Below are 21,652 nucleotides of genomic sequence, written 5' to 3' on the forward strand. Positions count from 1 at the left end.
TATACAGATAGGAACTCGTTCCACGGTTTTTTTATTTTTACTTTGTTATATTTTGCATTTTATACATATATTAAACACAAACGATGAAATAATAATTCAAAATTCAAATTTCAAATTATTACTTATTATCGTACTATCAAAAATCTCACTTTTGTTTTATGTAAAGAATATATCATGCATAATTACAAAATATTTTATTAAACGTGGGTTGCTATTATTCTTAATTTATAAATAAATATAAAGATACAAATTAGAAACAATAAAATTTCAAAAAAGAGCGGGAATATAAAACAGCGAGAATCGTATACAGCTGATTGGCTTCACAGTTTTCAGTTGTCTCGTTCCGTATCCAGTACCTACCTGAATTCATGTTTTAAACAGCTAAATACATCTTACTTTGACACACCTTAGCGTGTAGATACCATATTATAATATTTCATGTTAGGAACTTAATATCGGTTACAGTGTTAAAAATTTTAGAGATAGACGCATAGTGTGATCGACATTCAACTGTTCCAACAATGAGTATACCGGTATTTAAACCTGTGACTCACGTAATTTTTAATTTGGACGGAACTCTTATAGGTGAGTAAAATATATATTATATATTTATAAAAACAATATGGAGTCATTTAATACGTGTACCTACTACCTATTATACGGCTATACATTTAATGATCCATACATTGATTCGTACATAGACGAGATCAATAATAGTATCACTAGGTATGCTAATAGTTCACTGCTATAGCTGCCGCAACTAGGCTGTACTCCCCTTGTTAGCTTATGTTAGCACCCTTAGCGGCTAGCAGGCTAATTACAATAAGTGTTCAAATTTATGAAAAACCTTTTTAAATATTATCATCACTATATAGGTATTTTATTATAATGAATATTGTACTTGTAGATTTTACAATCATAACTCAATAGAACATAAGAATGACGGGTCTGTAGGTACCTACCATTATAATAATAATAAACAACAATTATTGTACTTAATAAAGAGAAAACAAATAATAATATGATGCTTTTATAAGCTTTATATTTTACATCGAGCGAATTATGGATCATGATATTGATTATTATGATAATTATTAGATACCATTATAAACTAGGATGGTTCAATAATTATAACTTAGAAGTGTACAAAATAGATAACTAAAACAATAGGGAATGTTTTTTTGTTTAATGAGCGACGGGATTAATGTTTTTTTTTTTGTAGAATTGGAATAGTGGTGATTTTTATTTTAATTTGAAAGGTTTTTGTCATGAAGAGAGGTGCCGAGTTTCATAATTTCGGAAATTAGAGCCGTGCTATTTACTATTTAGTATTTAAAACAACAGAATATTTAAAAGCAAAACTTTGTTGGCTTGAATAATATTTAAATCTTTCTTTATATAAATGGGGTTGAAGAATAATTGAAGACTGGATCCGTGGAGTGTGGACAAGAAATCTTCTAATAATTCCAATTCCGATTTAGTGTTAGGTAATTTTAATATATACGAGACCTACCGAAAATGTGGGAAATTAAGGGTATATTTGCTGTAAAACCATTTACGTTCAAAATGCTGGAATTTAAGCTTAGATTGACATTATTTTTTGTTAGCTAAGTATAATAAATAATAGTATACATTCACATCACTCTGATAAGAGGAATTTGTATTAATATAATGCGATATAGAGAACACTGATAAAATAAATAATAAGAATTAAAAACTTGTAATTGAACATATTTAACCAGACAAATGTTACTATTTTTTCTTTACAAAGTAATGAGAAATTTTAAATGAATAAAGTTAGCAGTTTTTATTTTATATTTAAGTCAACAAGTACATTTGATATTTTGATGTAGGTACCTATAATTAAATTTTCTACTTAACACATATCATGTTATTGTGTTATTTTCTATGATAGTATGTGACAGTATGTATATTTCATAGACAAAAAAACAACTAGATAGCGGACTGCATGTTACATTCCCACAGGAACGTTGAAGTCGTGCGGCTAGAGAGCCTATTACTAAATTTATTACCTTAATAGGCTCTCTACGTGCGGCCATGTGTCAACAAGACCATAGAATAAAGATTAAAGAGAACAGGTCGATGTTTACAAAAAACTCGATAGATAAAAAACCTAGGTATACATATTTATTTGATATAGGTATATATTGCGAATACATATTATATATTATCAATCATGCAATTTTGCCCTGTTGGTATATAGCAGCCGACCTCAATATTATCCTGTGACCGTTTATCTAGTTGTTTTATATGTCTATGATGGTATACTTATGTGTATGTATATGCCATTTCGTTGCGTTTAGATACGGAACGCATTCATAGAAAAACGTTTACAAGAATTGCCAATAATTGTGGTAAAGTATTTCCTGATGATTTGCGTTTACAAATCCTCGGATTACAAGAAATGGACGTCGCTAATTTGATTATCGACACATTGCAACTGAATTTAACATCCAAAGAATTATTACAAAAGGCTCGTATCGAGGAAGAAAAAGAACTAAAAAACATAAGACTTAAGTTTGGTGAGTTCAAAATTACCTTTATAGCATTAAGTCATTAAAATAATATGTTTAGATGATTGATATAAATGAAGTATTTCACAAACCATGTTACATACAACTATACAAGACATCGTTATCGGGATTTTGCCTTTGCATAAAATATAGCGTATAATAATATTATACTGTCATATTCATATAAATTTAGGTATGTCAGGTTGCATAAGAAATCACTATACTCAGCGCCATGAGAGAAGGTACCAATTTCGCGCATGACTAACGGCCGTGAGCGTTACTAGGCTCCGTTTTCCCCACTTTGTCCCTTAAATACGTGGGGAATATGTGAATTCGACCGCATAAGGGTTATTTCTCTCGTGGCTCGGAGTATAATCATTTAATGATTCAATGGTGAGCTAAGGGTTCCTAAAACATGATTTAGTGGCCTATGATTGGTCAATTAAATTAGAAAAAAATAAAGTACTCAATTTTCTATGTAATATTGCGATTGAACTATTGTCTATTAAAAATCACAATAGTGTACAACAATATAAGTTAAAGCAAGGTGAAAAAAAATAATAAGCGTAAGTCAAAGTGTTTATTACAAGTGGTTTTATTTTAAACATTTTATACATAAAAACCTACTTAAAACGTTCAAAATTATTTATACTCGAAAAACCTATTGATTTATTACTTATACATATTTCTTATTAATAAGAACTAAATAGTTTAATTTAATTTTGAAAAACTACTACATTAACATTTTGATTTTTTAAGAAATTAATTTTTTAAAATTAACAAGAAATATTGCTAAAAATTTAAAAAAACAAACTATTTTAAAACTATTTTAATAACGCGTCAAGAACATATAAAAAAAAAAATTTTAAACGTATAAAAAGTTTGTTTTGTTGAATTAAAAAAAAACTATTTTTCTTTAGTCAATTCTGAATTAAATAATAATATTAGTAGCAACGATAGTGTTGCCGGCATTGTGTATTCGTGTTAACTTTAGTTGGTCAAAATGGTCAATTACATTTGGTGAGTGCCTCTAATTCATTATTGTCAAAATGTAACATTACTTTATATAATTTCTTGGGAAGCTAATATTTAACATAAATTTAAACTTCTAACAAAACGATTCGCTATGAATTCCTTAATTATGGATCATAGACCTCTTTACAACTTAACGTACATGGTTACCTATACACATTTTTAGTCATACAGTATGTTTTAAAATTTGAGTTTTTATATTTTGAACGTAAAAATGATGAGTATCCTGCGGTATGTATATTAAAACAATTGCTGATAGATGATTGAGTGTTTAAAAATACACATCACTACATACATAATAATTTATTTTAGACTTAAACCAATATTAAATTATAACAAAATAATCATATAGTTTACGTGCATATAATATTATTATATAATTAATATTTAATAACTCTTTAGGAGTAGAAGATCTTTTGGTGCATTTACATCAAAACAAGGTACCTATGGCGGTGATAACGAGTAGTTCGGAGGAGTGTTTCCACATGAAAACGGATCATTTGAAGGACATATTCTCTGTATTCCATCATGTGGTCACCGGTTCTTCTGACCCGGAAGTAAAAAACGGTAAACCAGCACCAGACATCTTCAAAATATGTGCTTCTAGGTTTGAAGAGAACCCCGCGTACAGCAAGGTAATAATAAGCGCACCGTGACGTTTCTTAATTTACCTCGTCCAAAGCTCCAAACGAAATAAGATTAGGTGAGATAACAGCGACACGAATTTGCAAAATCTCACTTTAACTGCATATGTGTTTCCCTATGAAGAACAAAGTTTTTTTTTATCTCTTATTAAATTTATCAGGACTTCAAAAGTGTTTCTATAATTTTTTGGTCCAAAAATAAATATTTGAAAAAAAATTTAAAAATAATATTACACTTTCCCTGTTACTCAGAGTAAGTGCAAAACCAGTTTATTTAATACTGTTTATACGATACAATAATTTTGCAGGACCGTAGGGGCAATTACCATAAACTATTGAATATCTTTAAATGTAAACTAATTCCGTTAACAGAATTCAATTGTTTAAATTAACATAATTTGATAGAACATTCAAGTTTTTTGAATTTTTATGATTTTTTTGGGAGTCAATACTTTATATTTAAGTTGATTATTAAAATTTCAATACAATATAATCATTGTGATAATTTATCATGAGATCGTGCCACTTCAAAGTTCTAGATAACCTAATTGTTTTTAGCTTTTAATAAATATCACATCACAATTAATATTCTTTATAAAAATAAAATCAAACTTTACACAAATTCCATAACAATTTTTGAGCAACATTCTATTTTTATATACATATTGAACCTGATTCATATCTGCAGTTTAAAAATCATCCAATATTGAAAAACAATGATCACCCTATAAACATGCACATTATAACAAAAAATATAAATTTATGTAGTGCCTGGTGTTAGATGACTCACCGAATGGAGTTACTGCGGCTTTAGCGGCCGGTATGCAAGTGGTCATGGTACCTGATCCTATATTGTCAATATGGCATAATATGTCGACCGCCAATGCTACGTATGTGTTAAACTCTCTGGAAGATTTTCGCCCAGAAATGTTTTCACTGCCTCCATATTTTATTGGTTCATAAATTTTAAGTTTCGGTTAATATCTACGGAATTATTACCTTTAATTATTAGATTGATTTTATGCATTTTATGCATTCAATTTATTATATTTTATGTACAAATAAAAATATTTAACAATTTTTTCCTACATTTAGATTTTATTCAATGGGTAGGATAAATTGATAAATATAATATAATACACTTAAACGTCACTTAAAAGTTAAAATTCTTAATTATGACTAAAAATATCGAAAATTTGCAAATGAATTTCTAAATGATTATTAAATGTCACTAAATGGATATACATAAAAGTAATTTATCAGGCGCGTTAGATGACGAACATCAGCATCAACGTTACAAAAACAACTGAATTCTAAAAATATGAGTAACGGTATATACGTAATAGTGTCATAGAGTAGACAAATTATATTATAAATTACTCGTTGATAAACCAGATTAACGCGAGAGAGACAAGATGTTTTAGGAGTTGTCGAGTGCGTCCCAAAATGACCGATATTCAATGTTCTGAGTGCATCCAAAATAATGTATCACCCGAGTGCGCCCCAAGAAAAAAAGGTAATATTTTTTACGTAGCCCGAGTGCGTCCCAGTTCATTTAGGGCAATATGGTTCCCAACTGGGGAGGAGGGGATATAGTGATGATGAAATAACGAGAACTTTGATGTTTTAATAATTAGGCCATTTTACAATCAATGGAATTGAAAACAATATATAAATTCAATAACAATTATACAACTATTTTATAATGCATTATAATGCGATTGATCCTTTTGCACTTATCTAATATTAATTTAGGTGTGAAGTATAAATATATATTTTATTATTAAGCTATCAGTATAAAACTATTAGAGCTCAACAATGAAGTTTAATTAGGTATGTAGTTTTGTTCGGGTAATCTCTTTATCTACTAAACTGATTTAAAAAATGTTTTTACCATGAGAAAGCTACACTTTTCCAAGCATCTATGGACCTTTTTTATCATAGGATATTGCTATAAATTACAAAAAATGAAATAGTTATTATGATTGAGTATACTTTTAACATAATCATAATAATAATTATAATAATAATAATAATAATAGCGACAAATAACTTGGTTTAACTTACTTTACACTTAGAAATTATACATTTAAGTATGTATTTCTCGAGATCTATAAAAAAAATCATAATATAACCTGACAACATAATGCTCGCATAATCAGAAGTGAGTCCCTCGGGCAACGCCAGGGGGGATGGCCATAATATATGTATAATATAATCGAAATCAAATGTGTCCTGAATAATGGATAAGGACCGGGTCAGTCCCAGAACCTAAACAATGATAGCTTCAGGCTTGACATTTTCACAGCACCTTCGTACCACCAAGTAAGCCAGTAAGTGTCCGCTAAGTATTTTCCGCAATTCGCATTTAAAAGAGGCGCTTACTCAAGTATTTCAAGATTCAAGATGATCGATTATTTTTTTTTAAGTTTTGATCACCATTACAACATGTTGTCTCAACAATCTACAATAGAGAATGGTATAACATGTAGGTACATTAACCACCTATAGTAAAACGAACGAACTAAGTTAACTAATACGATACATTAGTTATTAAGATTATGACGCCCCCACATATTATTTTGTCTCCGTCTTACGTGAGTACTGCATACAAATTTTAGTTCACTAGTTTTAATTGTGAGCTGTTCAGTGCTTTAACATTAAAATATAGTAAAAACTCAATGAGAAATCACCTAATTTTGATAATAGGTCTATTCACTCAACAGCACACTACTGAAATTAGTGAACGAAAATTTGTATGCCGTACTCACTTAAGACAGAGACAACACATGCAGGTGCGACTTCCTTTTAACTGTAAATGAAATATAAGAATAAACAGGAACAAATTAGATACGGAATTTCATAATGTAGTAATTGATTTCCTTATACCAAAAGATAGAATATTAGGACACAAATTTATGTTGAAAAATAAATTATTAGTGGATGTATCGAATAACCACTTTAATTATTCACAACGACGATAACGTGATAGTAATGAAGCCCCGGAGTTCAATAGAACTAATGTTGTGCACAACGCGAATGAAACTAGTTATAATATTTGTTACATTAAAACCAAGGCCAGAGACCACCTTAAAAATATCTACTGCGGACCCATTAATCGAAAGTAAAAGTAAACTAAAAATTACAAAAGACATATTATGTAGTAGTACAATATCAACTGTTAATAAAGGGAAAACAGTAGTTAGTACGTACCTATGTTAAATGTGCCAGAAGAATTGAAAATTATGGATGAAACTGATCTACTTTATGACTACTAATATGAAATATACACGGTTGAAGCAACAAGAAATAATTATGAATGAGCGTATAGCACGATTAAGACAAATAATAAAATCTAGACTTTTACAAAAAACCATATATTTACGATGTACGAGAACGATATAATAACATATTCCATATGTTATGGGATATTTTAACTTTACTAAATACAGCCTTATAATATAATACCTTAAAGTGAGATTAAGCCACTTTTTAATATTACCGAAATATTAGATAAATTAGGATAGTGTCAACTGTTATCTGTACTGTCAGCATGGTTACTGCACGGTCACTGGAATTTCAAAACAATGGTTATGAAGATTCCAACATCTCTCGTCATTTCAGCTCGATGGATATTGTTTAAACAGGACTTATAGGAATAAAATGTCTAGTATATCTAATCACGGGCGCTAGCAGAAATATGAACCCGGATGGGGTCCAAGGTCAAAAGTCTTTGATAATACAGCACATATTTTTTTTTTTACAAATAATAAAACAATTAATGTTAATTTAAATGTAGGCGTCCTTGTTTTAAGATGACACAATTTCCCAAGGGAAACAATTACACGAACCTAACAAAAAATTATTGGAAGTGTTAGAACGATTATGAATGAATAACTTAAAATAACAACTGGATAAATGTGAATACAATTTTTAAAATGCAAATATAATATATTTAAGGCACGTAATTCCGGAAACCGGTATCAAACCAAACGTAAGAAAATAAAATCTGTGTTATAATTTCTAAAACCTGGTTGGTTATGTAAATGATATATATTTTTTTAGGTTTAAGCAGTTGTTACTTATTATAGGAAGTTAAAAAATTCGTGTATTATATCTAACGACGCGGTGGAGGTACAGAGCTAAGTAAAAATAAGAACTCGTGACTATAATTACACAAGATGGCCAACTCGTAATTAAAATTTTTAAGCTGTGTAATCTTACTAAATATGGTCCGATATCTCTGAAGTTTAAACTAATGAACTGATAGACTTGAAATTTTCCTACGTTGACCAGTATGCTATGTAGACAATATTTTAATAAATATTCAAAGTTGATCGGAGGTTAGCATAATTATTGATCTAAACGCTTTTCAACAATTTAACAATGTGTATTGTGTTGTACGACGCCATGTTTATGCTGGCCGCCCATATTTCCCCTTCCAAGCAACCTGCCTATGATTTCGGACTATGCATAATATAATTTCCGCCACTCGTCGGTTGCAATCGCTTTTTGTACCATACATCTTATCTTTTTGGTGACTCATATGATGCAGCTAAATAATATTGTAGTAATATTATAAAATTATAAAATGTGGATGTACCTATTCACGTGCTGTTGCATCTTTAGCTTTAGTCGTAAATATTAGTAGACGTCAATCTAAGTTAAATTATTAGTATTAAACTATCGCACTTCATCAAGTACAAATAATTAAAAACAATTTCTATGCTTATTAATTTTTAGAAATTACTTAACCCTTTTTTGATGTAACAACTTTTCTTACTATGCCAACGTGTTTTTTTTTCCAAGCGAGGTTTTTTTCACGTAGTGTACAGAGTAATTTTGTTGGTATTAAATTTACATAATGTAACGATGGTCAAAAATCCTTTTGTAAACTAAAAGTAGCATTATGTTCTGAACCAATACTTAAATAACCAGACTATACTAAGAATTTCATGTTAATTGTAGTTATTCATTAAACGTTAAGACGTTAGGGGCAATACTGTCTCAAGAAGAGATAGGTAGCGACTATAGCGATTAACAATTTCTTATATTTCATGAACACTAAATAAAAGTGAAAATAATTATACTACAACCCAGTAAAGACGTCGTTTTACGTGGCCCAAGGCTTTAAATTAAATTTCTATTTAAAAGGTTTTTTTTTAATAAAAATAATATCTATATGTAATATTAATATTGAGTAACAACTAACAACCTCCAAACTCTAAATTCCAAAGAACAGTAACATTTTTAATAAGATAATTTTTTATATTTAATTGCAATGCTGCTGGTTATGACGTCGGTCCGCAAAAAAATCATCTACACACAAACTCAGTTTGTCGAAGGGCTTCTGAAAAGTCTGATAATCACGTTGGTGTATCTTGACTTACATTTGTTTAATATTTGTATTAAATACGTATGTTCGCATACGAAATAGTGTTATTTCAGTAACTAAATCGTCTTATTCACAATAGGAACTATTTAGATTTTTGTTAGTATTTGTTTTAGCCGAAGAATCAAAAACGATGTATACTACGTGCAAAAAACTGCCTTCTTGACGAACTGCTTGATGTATTAAATAATAACGTTTTTCATCGTGCTTCATTCAACGTGGTTTTGTTCGTTTTAAATTAGATTTTTGATACTGAAAAAATCTCATCAAGTTGAATTTTGGCATACACACTTATAACGTCTTGATAAACAATGTGTAAAACGTTGACCTCGAAATCATGCGAGCGTCGTAAGTGATTCGAGGTCAAATGTCACAAAATAACCTTTTTTGAATATTTCTCATTTTGTTGGTTGTATGATAAAAAGTTTTTGACAGTAATTGTAGAGGATGCTTATATGCATACAATTTATAGAATTTCAATTCCAGTATATGAATTTCATATTCACCATTAAAAAATGATTATAATATTTTAACGATCATAAGAATGCATTCGTTTCCACACCACCATTGAGGTAGAAGCTGAGCGCGTTTTTTTTTACATGGTTTCCCCGGTAGGCCTAGTCCATATTTAATTGTTACATTTCATCTTCAAAATTAAAAAAGAACATTTACTAATTATAAGAAATAGAAAAATAAATAATAACCTATAATGGTTATAGAAAATATTAATATATTAAATAATTCGAGTAAATTAATTAAATTTCAGTTGATTTAAAGTCAATTATATGGTTTAGAATTGTAAATAGTTTACTAATATAGTTTGTTTTAAAAATGTCTAAACAAAAATGTCTTTCAATAGACAGTAAATGATAAATGATAAAAAAATAATAATAAATAGCTGATATATAAAAAAAATTAATGAAATACAGCTATATTAGTGTTTCATAAAAATAACAAAAGGGTTATAGGAAATATAAATAAATTTGATAAACTGAGTAAATTAAGTTAATGTTGATGAATTTAATGTAAATTAAAGTTAATAATTATAAATATTTAAGTAAATTAAGTTTCTTTCAAAAATTTAAAATTTAAATTAAAAAAAATGACAAAAAACGTAAAAATAGTTTATAATAATAATAAAAAAAATTATAAGAACAGTTAGATGAATTGCAGCTATATTGGGGTTTCCCGAGTGGGGCGGTCATCGTTTCCACCAAATAAGTCTTATTTCCGTTTCGGTTAAAACGAAAAAGGTTCAATTTTCAAGTCTGCTAAATTTATTTCTACCTACCTGTCTAAAATTCTAAATATTGCAGTTTGAGAACCAAGAGGCCATCACGAGGAGGCGGTTCTCACTGACAACCAATAATTATTAACTTAATTTTTAGATTAAAATTTAATTTGTTTTACAATATAATACATTGAGTCAAATATTTCTGAATAATTATTTAGACTTTAGTATTTTGAATAAATTATTGTTACATACCTTTTTTAAAAAACGTCATTCTTGAAATCGTTTTGATCTTGAATTCGTTTATTGTGTTATTTGTATGAATTAATCGTTTTTTATATTACATTTGATGCATTTTGCATACCTATAACTTGCAACTGTTAATTTGAATGTATATATTGTTTTGAACGTTTTAAATTTTTAAAAATGTGAAAATGTATGGATGTGATTTATAGAATTGTTCATTAAAATCTGAGTGAAAAGATTCACAATTATTTGTTGTTCTGGAAATACTTGTACTGAAGGCTAAGGACTACATTTGGGTTAACATTTTTAGATCCTCAAGAAGTTTCAGAATCTTTTTCGGAGATTTAATGTATATAATACCAAAGTTGTCGGCATATTATAAATATGCTGATTATTTAACTGACAATTAAATCTCCAAAAGAAGTATGTTTCCCCCAACAATATGGTCCAATTTCAGTGCAAGTTTTTTTCAACAACACAATCGTGAATATTTTTAAACACATTTGAATGAACAATAGATATCACATCCAAACATTTCCATATTTTTAAAAATGTCAATAAAAAATTTTCAAAACAACGAATACATTCTAATTGACAGTCACAACTTATGGGTCCGCACAAACATATCTGATGTAATATAAAAAAAAACATATAAATAACATTATTAACGAATACAAACACAAATTGATTTCAAAAATGATCTTTTTAAAAAATGTATTTAACAATTATTAAAAATAATGGATACTAAATAATTATTCAGAAATATTTGACTATATATATTATATTGCAAAACAAATTAAATATTAATCTAAAAATTAAGTTAAACAATTAAAATTTTTTTTTCTTTGTAACTCTAAATGGTTCTCAAACTATAACATTTAGATTGAGAGTTGGTTGAAGTGTTTTGCGGAAACGACTCACTACCCCCCACTCCTCGAGTCAGAGCATGTCATATTAGAAAAAATAGAAAAATTAAAAATAATCTACAAAGGATATAGAAAATATTGATAAATTAGATAAATTGAGTAAATTGAGTCAATGTCAATTATATTGTTAATAATTATAAATATTTTAGTTAATAATCTGTTTCAAAATTTTAAAAATCAATGAAAACAGGAAAAATTTTAAATAATAAAAATAAAAAATATAAAAATAATTTTGGATGAAAAAATAATTATGTCATTATTACAGCCAAAAACTCATGTTATATCTAATCATAAACATATTTGTAAATAGACAGCAGTAATAAATGATAAAAAAATAAAAAATAGTCAATATATATAAAAAGATGAAACAGCCATATTGTAAAAATAAAAATAAAAATAAAAATAAAAAAATTATAATAAGCAATAAGGGCTGTAAGAAATATTAATAAATAAGATAAATTGAGTTAATGTTGATTGATTTAATGACAAATTTAATCTGTTTCAAAAATGTAAAATAAAAATTTTAAAAATCATTAAGAACAGTAGTAATTATAAATAATAATAAAAAATAATGAATTCATAAAATAATTTTATAGGTACCTCCTCATCATTAGTCATCCTAATACACAAAAAAAAAAATCTCAGAATATTAGCAACCCCAAAAATATTTCACTCCAGTCACGTAAATCAATCTTATCCGGATATGTTGCTCTGACTTTTCTCTCAGAATTGATGCAATGTCGAGAATTGATTCATTTTTACCATCCCAAATGTTGATGGAGACAGAAAAATAACAAACCTTTCATTGTAAAATCAATAAATTCATTCATTATATCAGAATCTAAAATAACTAATAATCAAAATGTATAATAAGTTAGTTGAAATATCACTCTGTTTTACAGTCAAAAACTTAAGTTTGTATATAATTAAAAATATTTCGGTAAATAGACACAGAAGTGACAATTAATAATGATAAAAATAATAAATAGACACATCAAATACTTTAGATGAAATGTGAAAAATGTCAGAATACAATTTGTAAAAAATCAATAAAACAGCAGTAATAAAAAAAAAAAAAAACACGAATAAGGTTGACAAGTGAGTACCGCTCTGCTATACTGTAGTTATGAAGTTTGTCATTGTAATTGATGTGTTATATTTGAATCCAATGATAAATCATTACACACGAAAAACGATTCGGATGGGTTCTCCTATAAGTATTCAAATTCAATAATTAGAAAAAAAAATTTGAAAATATCATATGACTATAAATAGAGTAACTTTCCGGTAACCTTTTTATTTTTGTTTAAGGTCGAACAATTTCTGGGGAATCTTCTATTAAAATTAATAATATTAGTTACGGAAAGAAAAACTTTTATGAATTTCTAATTGAAAATAATTTGTAATTTTTCAAGATTTTGATGAATTTTGTCAAGAAAAGAAATTTTATATTATTTAGGCATTTATTTTAAATTAATTGTTTAATTTTATGACATATTGATTATGATAATTTACAAGTGCGATATGAGGGTGAGTTAATGAAAAATTGGAACGATGTTTACTGTATAATGACACAAAAGCGTTAGTAGACAAGACCTTTGTACACAGTCATTTCAGCCCATTTTCTATACACTGTTTCCAAAGAGAATATACCAGATTTACATAAGAAAACCGGTTTTACCCGTGCCCACCTGGTATGTTCTCTTTTGAAACAAGGTATAGGTGGGAAAGATTAGATTACTAAAAAATGAGCGGCAGCACAGCAAGCAAGCCTGGACATAAAAGTTAAGATTATTATCTAGGATATCTCTTATGATTTTTATTATATTTTAATTAAAATATAATTTACAAAGCGAGTTATGAGTATTTTAAAATTGTGAATTGTTTATACATCTTAATATATTTAAAACTCGCTTTTTATTATTTATTTTTTTATTTGTTATATACTTTTTGTACAATCTATCAAGTTATTTTTTACAATAAGCACAAGTGATGTTTGAATTTATAGAAATATTTGAAACAATTAATTTAATTAAATAAAACAAAATACATAACATATAGAACAGGGCGGCTAGTGGGAAGTGGGCATTCGTTGATGAAACTTCTTGTCATGTAAAGGTGGAAGTTAGTCATAACATAACTCGTTTTAAAATTAAAATATGATAAAGATATTTACTCTAATTACGAAATACTCTAATTTTTAAATTATCCTGCTGAGCATACAATTTGCTATGTTGCGCACTTCTATGACAAAGACAACGAATGTCGGTGTAACGTCCTCCCGAATTGCCCAACAGCGCACAGCTGCGAGAGCGTAGCCCCACCTATTGTGTAGCGCGGGCTTTAAACAATTTACTCGGCGGCCCAACGTTTAGAAGCGGAAGATCGTGGCCTCCTCGGCCGGTGTTTTGCACATTCACTATTACCGCTATTTTACACTTGTGTGCGACGTCGAGTGTTGAGCATCTATCGGCGGAGGCGTCGGGTGCAGGATTAAAAGGCAACGGCTAACTATTTTAGTTTATAAGTTATAATATTTTTTTTTTTTCATTAAATGTTATAAATGTATGATAATTGTTAATGTAATTATTATTATTATTATTATTAACAGAAGTAGTAGTAGTAGTACTGAATATTGTTATTATTTCTATGAACGCAGTAAAAGATAACATTAACCTAATGAAAAAAAATTACATACATGAACCTAAAATCAATAAATTATAAGGGTCAATTAAACATTTAAAAAAAAAAATTGAATAAGGGCTATCATTCATTAAATTTTGAACTTTGATGCAAGGTTAGTTAATGAGTCAAATCGACTCGAAAAAATTCGGTCAATCCAAATCATGTGCTCGAAATCGGTGTTAAATTAAAAAAAAATTCGTAGTGTTCCTTGCTCACACCGTAAATGTTAAACATTTTAAAATTTCACATATGCGCCTTATCTTTGATTGTTATCACTTAACTCACCCCCAAAATCACTACTGTATAAATATATTTGCTGTTGGCTAAGTGCAGCCTTTTACGGTTAGCTCAATGTCATCATTTGTGGTGATGGAAAGGTGGATATTTGCCATTGTTTGATTTTAAAAGCAGCCTGATGGGCCGTTGCCCGATTGTTTCCTTTAAAACCATTATTATATTTTATTAGCGCGAAAACTTGACTATTTTCATAATATTTTGAAGACTTATTTGATTGTATACTAATAAATTATTGTCACAGTAATTAATAATCGGAATATATTTATATTTAGAAGTGTGCGGAGAAGCTTATAAAGGTGATCGTGTGTGTATTTTACTATTTTATGATGGAAAAAAAATATAATATTATTCAATATTATTGTCTATACAATAATAATAATAAATACCATAGGCCCATATAAATTTATATCTAAAATCTGAGACGAGTACAAATTTAAAAAACAACAACCGATTGACACTCTTATTTATCATTGATTTCAGACTTCAGTTAACTTTATGACAGTCGTGCACGATGTAGTATCCTTTATTGCAGCGATTCCCAACCTTTTTAGTTGTGCTGACCACCAATCTTATAAAAACAACTTTGAGTTTAAGTTATCTTACAACTTTTTACAATCTTACTTATCTAATATACAGGTATACAATATAAATTATCCAAATAAAACGAAAGAAGAAGTATAGACATGTATAAAATCATATAAAAAGCTCGATGTTGATATCAGTTAAAATTTGTTAACCCTCGCAGGCTTTGACTCTCAACCAAGGTCTACGGCCTATTCCCACATTGCCCTTGGGCCATGGGTTGGAAACCGCTGCTCTATTGTATTGAATTTAATTAAATGTTTTCAATGTGTTTAAATAAATTTTTAATATCAACAAAATTAAAGTAATTAAAAAATATATAACTTGTGGTATGACCAAAAATTTTAGTTCATCGTGAAAATCGCACAAGAATCGTAAACAATTTCCAATATGTTTAGATAAACAGACAAAACATGAATCAGTAAGCAAGCAATAAAAATAACATTATTATATCTTAAAAAATAATATTGTTTTCAGAGTTATAATTTATATGTACAATATTTTTTATAAAATATCCGCAATAATATACACATTATATTTTCAAATGATGTGACGTAGTAAATAAAAAGTGTCGAATCGATTAGAGTAAATAATTTATCTATAAAATATGTGAGGTTTGAATGGAAACTTGATAAAAATGTAAGCAGATTTATGGTTGCAAGAGAAACGATCGGTTAAAGTTACCCATTTGCGGTGGTCAAAACTTTTGCTCCTCTCTATTGAAAACTAAAACGACTCCACCGAGTTAGTGCTGGCAGGCAGCCTACACTCCTCCGGGCGTTTCGCCTCACACCATTTTAGGTACAATATATGAATAAGCTAAAATAAATGTTACACGTTAATTTTGATATACCTAATATTAATCAAAAATGTGAATTGTGGTTTTAGGCAAACGAGCAAGCAAGTGTTGACTGCTCTGGAGCTGGTAGTCTGGTCGATGCTGAGCTGCTGGGCTGATCTGCCGTGTTTCACATGGAAGGCTTGAAACGACGCTGAACACAAAGGAACTCGAACCGGTATCGGGCAAAGTAGATGAATATTCTATAATGGTTGCACTAATGCGATTCAAACGGATGCAAATCGGTTGTTAATACATGATGCAATACTATGTTCACGAATTCTGTAAGCAATACACGTGGGTTACGGATTACATCACTGTACAGTAAGAGCATTATACAACTCGACGAGTAGAGACAACCAGACGACGACAGTCGCAAAAACATAATAAAAATGGCGACGCCGCTATGGAGCATCGGTGGCCGAATAGCAACGGTCTTCCGGGCGGCCAATGTTAGTCTGGCCAACTACAGACAGTGCAGCCAACTTCAAAAAGCTTTTGTAGAGCGTGATGGAGACCTATTCAAAGGTGCATTGAACACTTACTACTAAAATTACAAATTTTCAACTCGTCATAAAATAATTTGGCTGGTTGTACAGAAAACACAGTTTTTCGTTTTGAGTTGTTGCTGAGCATCTGTCTGTTGATCTTCTACTAAGAGTCTTTTGCACAATATTTTGAATAAGTTAACGATTTTTGAACTGGATTTCCTTCCGTTTATTGGTTTTTAAACAAGCTGAGCATATATTCTTCGTACATGTCCGTCGTTTAATGACATAGCAAAGTTTTTTTGAAATCCGAACTTAAACCGATCCCAAATTAAAATTGTTTTGCCTATTTCGCCAATAAAGTTCATTTTTATAAAATTATGTACGTATAATCAATAAACATATTATTTATGGCAAATGTTGCGCAAACGAAACTTACTATGTTTAACTGGCGATGATGGACTAATTTTAACTGATAATCAGTGATCGAAATTTTTAGTCTTTTTACATTCGACAAATTAATCTGTTTGGAAAATACTGAATAGTGTATATATAAAAAATAATTTTTTCATCATTACGGAAATCAATATAATAATCGATAGAAATTACACGTACCTACTAATACTAAAAATAATAAATATCTATGTATTAATAATAGTCTAGGTATGTTGTTTGTGGTAATTCGAGTTAACCGTTTGGGCAAAAACATCAAGAAGAAATTTGAGCGAAAAAAGATCACCTACCTAAATCTGAGAGGCAATTTGAGTGTCACCCAAAAATACGCGGACAGCACAAAAAATAATGTGGACAAAAACATCCCGGGCAGGTGCATTTCATTATACCATAAGTTATTGCATTGAATTTAGTTTCCTATTCGTAGATATTGTTTTTTTTATTTTTTAGAATTATTTGATTGAAAAATATAAACCGTGTGGTGTACCTATTTTCATTAATGAAATTAACATTTGGTGTAGTAGAGGTACGAATCGGTATTATATAATCGGTTCTTCTGATGGGTTCGATTTTCTACTTTCATACAACGATTTACTTAATATATTTAATTGTGCAGGTACCTAACAAGAAAATAAACTATTGTTAATTTGATGTATTTTGTAGTTATTACAATATTTTTCCGTTGTTGTCACGGCAGCCGCAATTGGTATTATTAATGTTCATGATAAATACTACAACGACCTCTGTCGATAACTAGAAAAAATTGTACTCGCCAAATCATCCTATAGGTGTCGCTGCTTATATGTTAACATTCCGCTATATCCTAAAATCAATGGTATTATTCACTATAAAAAAAAAATATACTGCTTCTAATTCTGTTAATATGAATTAAAAATCTTCTTTGTTTTCGATGTAGGAGAATACATCAAACAATACTAACCTAACATTTTCATCCTGTGGACGACCTTCTTTTTAAAGCAGTATGATTGTATTTGGTATGTAGCCTCAGCATCTACTAAATCGTATTCAAAATCAACTCTTTCCCTCACAATTTTATCGAGTTTGTCAACACTAAACCGAGCTTTTTTAATAAAATTATCTTTAATAGAAAGCATATTAACCTGGAAAATTTTCTCTGATTCTTTTTCAGATTTCTTCACACTTATTGAGAAATAAGCTGTGCTTGTGTTTGAAAATCAAATACACTTGTCCGTTTTTCAAAAAGGTGGACATTAATTAACTAAGAAATTATTTTCTTGAAAACGTTTGAATGTAACTAGTTCAACTAGCTTTTCTCAGCTAATTTAACAATACTTTATCAAGTTAAACAATTTTTGAAATTATTGTTTTTATGGTTCTATACGAAAATTTTTATATTAAAATAATAATAATCCAATACTATTATAATATAACATAATATACTACTTTACAAATGATTCTGTAATTTTTCTTGATATAATAATTTTTTTATAGGTGTATATTAAGAGATTAGATGAGCATAATATTATATTATCTTAAATTGCTATTTGGTATAAAAACATTAATACTGTTAAATTATTAATTGAGATGAGTAGGTATAGTTTGAATATTTAATAACCATGTAAAATAGGTAGATATACTGTTCATTACGGCAAAAGTTACAATAATTGAGTATTAAAATTTTGGAAAATTAGGAAGTATGCAGTCACTTATTTAAAAATAGTAGATGAACTTTTTTTAATCAGTGTTAGGTTAATATATTTTTCCATAAATTAACTAACATTAACTATTAGCTTATCGAATATCGAGTTGAATTTATAATTTGTTAACTGTAAATTTCTAACTTAACGTTCTCTTTGCTTAGGTAACTTAAGTTAATTATTTTCATTGATATTCCTACCTTTAGTTTTGTATGCGGTGAATGGTTTGATTGGTCTTCAGCGTTTTCATCACATTGTCTTTTAATTGCGTCAATGTTTTTCAAGCCTGTATACTTTTTACGGCACTGTACATAAAACGTCACCGAAACACTCTTAAAAAATGCAATGCATCTGTCGTCTCTATCATTAATAACGTTTTTTAATGTTTGTAAACCATGCTCAACATTAACAGTTTCACCGAATGAAGGCGGGTTTTTATAAATAAAACAACTATCCGCCATTTAGTAGGCAATTTGTAAAAAAAAGCCTGGGTGAGAACGAGTTAAAAAGTTATAGAAAAGTTAATTTTAATTTTTAACTTAACTTTTTTTAAATTTAATTTTCACTTACCTAATTTGTAACTTAACTGATTTTATTGATATAAAGGTTATAAATAGGTAACGAGTTACTTTTAATAAAATGTAAGTTACGATAATTTATAAAAAATTAAATAAAAAATATTATAATAAAATCAATATTGATGATGCAATGATGCATATTGTAAAAATAACTTTTTATTAAAACCATATTCCTAGTTATTTATATATATCAAAAAATAACTTATAGTTTAAGTTGAATTGTAAGTTGTCATAAAAGTTTTAACTTAACTAAGTTAAAAAAAAATTAAGACAGTTATTAACTTTATACTTTCCAAAATGTTTCCATCAACTCAACTCAATTAAAAGTTATCGTTAACATGCCCAGGCTTGAATATAATATATAAAGTATAAACGTACGAATTGCTCAAATAAATGAGTTCAACGGGCACAAAACAAATACTAAATCACGATGGATATTTACACAGAACACGACGATGTGGATGTTAGAACGGATCGGACACAACTAAATTTCGTACGATGGCGAACGTACTGGGACCACATAGGCTGCAGCTGTATCGGGCAGCGTGTATTGTTAAAAAAAATAAGAAGAAGATGCCTAAATAACATAATAACCGGTATTTGAATTAATAATATAATATTAACATTCTATACTACAAACAACTTTCTAGCTGGACCAGCGTCTAAATGCAACGTTTTAAAATATGATTAATCGAGTATAAAAGAAATGCATTCTTATTATCATTACATACTCGTAATTTTTTAACATTTCTAAAAAAAGTTAAAATACATACAAACATACACAGAACAAAATAACCATCTTTTAGATAATTTTTGTTCAACATTTTTTGTTGTACGACCAATAAAACGAGAGAAGTTCTAAAAAAAGTCATTTTCTTGACCTTTGACGCGTCATGATTTCGAGGTAAATTTTTTACACATTGTTTACGACTTTATAATTACGATGCCAAAATTCAGTATGATGGAATTTTTTTTCGTACCAAAGCCTAATTTTCTTTTAATTTGCCTGGCCTACGGATCATGACTGTGATAAAGATATGTTGAGAACCACTACGTCCAGTATAACGCGTATCGTTTAACAAAACCGGTTTTTGATTACCCTAAACGAGTAGAGTATTTCGGCGGTCGGCAATACTTGACCTTTTCTACCTCCCAGAGGTTCGTGGGCATTGATATAGTATCTGTCGTTCTTAGCAGCGACAGTGTTAATGGGGGATTGTAAATTCCATCGATTTTATATAGGTAGTCGATCTTAAGGTTATGTTTATAATATGTAAATTCCATCGAATATTTTACCTGGAAAGAATATAATTTCCACAGATACGTAATTTTTACCTGAAAAACACTATCGTCACTGATGCTAAAATTTATGGCTTTCAACATTTTTTTAATATAGTATTCAACTGTCGACAGTCTTATTTTTGAATCGCGGAAAAAAACGACACAGAAAAAAACGACACGGAAAAAAACGTCAGGTAAAAAACGTCATGGTAAAAACCGACACAGGTAAAAAACGTCACAGAAAAAAACGTCAAAAATATATTTTTATCTAAAAATCACAATCATGGTTTTTAAGTTTATTTATAAATAAATAATAATAGTTTTTAAAAACCACAAATATCGAATAGTATATAATATGGTATAATAGCTTTTATATAAAAATAAAAAATTATCAATAATTTTAAAAATCACAAATATCGTATAGTATATGCTATTGCCTTTAAAAAATTTGGAATATCTCTTTCCCCCCTTGAATATTCATTGCATATATTTTTTAATTTGTTTTGTAATTCTGCATAAATCTTTGATTTTTTTTTTCTTGGTAATGTTCCCAATGCATTTTGAGCTAATTTTGTTTCGTCATTCGCTACCTCCAGTCGTATTTTCGTTATCAATACCCATATAGAGGGATGGCAATGTCCCACTATCTTTGAAAATCTATGATTCCATCCCTCAGTTTCATTATTAGTCCGATCACCATCGTTCAATGTGATATTATGGACATTCCATACGTGAGGTGGAAATAAGGGTGGGCAATTCCGCAAGC

The 21,652-nt window shown here is 28.8% G+C and overlaps 1 protein-coding gene across 2 annotated transcripts; it reads left to right on the plus strand.

Moving 5' to 3' along the window:
- Nucleotides 1–269: 269 nt before the first annotated feature.
- LOC111038171 (pseudouridine-5'-phosphatase-like) lies at nucleotides 270–18,856 on the plus strand. Of its 2 annotated transcripts, none has more exons than XM_022321154.1 (4): nucleotides 270–585; nucleotides 2,325–2,543; nucleotides 3,969–4,201; nucleotides 4,979–5,263. In XM_022321154.1, exons 1-4 carry the CDS (start codon nucleotides 522–524, stop codon nucleotides 5,171–5,173), a joined length of 711 nt encoding a protein of 236 aa, XP_022176846.1. In that variant the 5' UTR covers nucleotides 270–521; the 3' UTR covers nucleotides 5,174–5,263. The 2 variants fall into 2 exon arrangements, with proteins under 2 accessions (XP_022176846.1, XP_022176855.1); XM_022321163.1 differs by lacking the exon at nucleotides 4,979–5,263 and adding an exon at nucleotides 16,458–18,856 and having other exon boundaries at nucleotides 272–585.
- Nucleotides 18,857–21,652: the final 2,796 nt, after the last annotated feature.

The sequence above is a fragment of the Myzus persicae genome, unplaced genomic scaffold (genome assembly GCF_001856785.1).
Source record: "Myzus persicae strain clone G006 unplaced genomic scaffold, MPER_G0061.0, whole genome shotgun sequence".
In the NCBI taxonomy this organism is placed as follows: Eukaryota; Metazoa; Arthropoda; class Insecta; order Hemiptera; family Aphididae; genus Myzus; species Myzus persicae.

What these genes read in the sequence shown, in the direction of transcription:
- LOC111038171 (XM_022321154.1), top strand. Translation starts at nt 522, where the DNA reads ATGAGTATACCGGTATTTAAACCTGTGACTCACGTAATTTTTAATTTG. An exon ending in TTTGGACGGAACTCTTATAG is followed by an intron (nt 586 to 2,324) that starts GTGAGTAAAATA and finishes CGTTGCGTTTAG; the next exon opens with ATACGGAACGCATTCATAGA. An exon ending in AAACATAAGACTTAAGTTTG is followed by an intron (nt 2,544 to 3,968) that starts GTGAGTTCAAAA and finishes ATAACTCTTTAG; the next exon opens with GAGTAGAAGATCTTTTGGTG.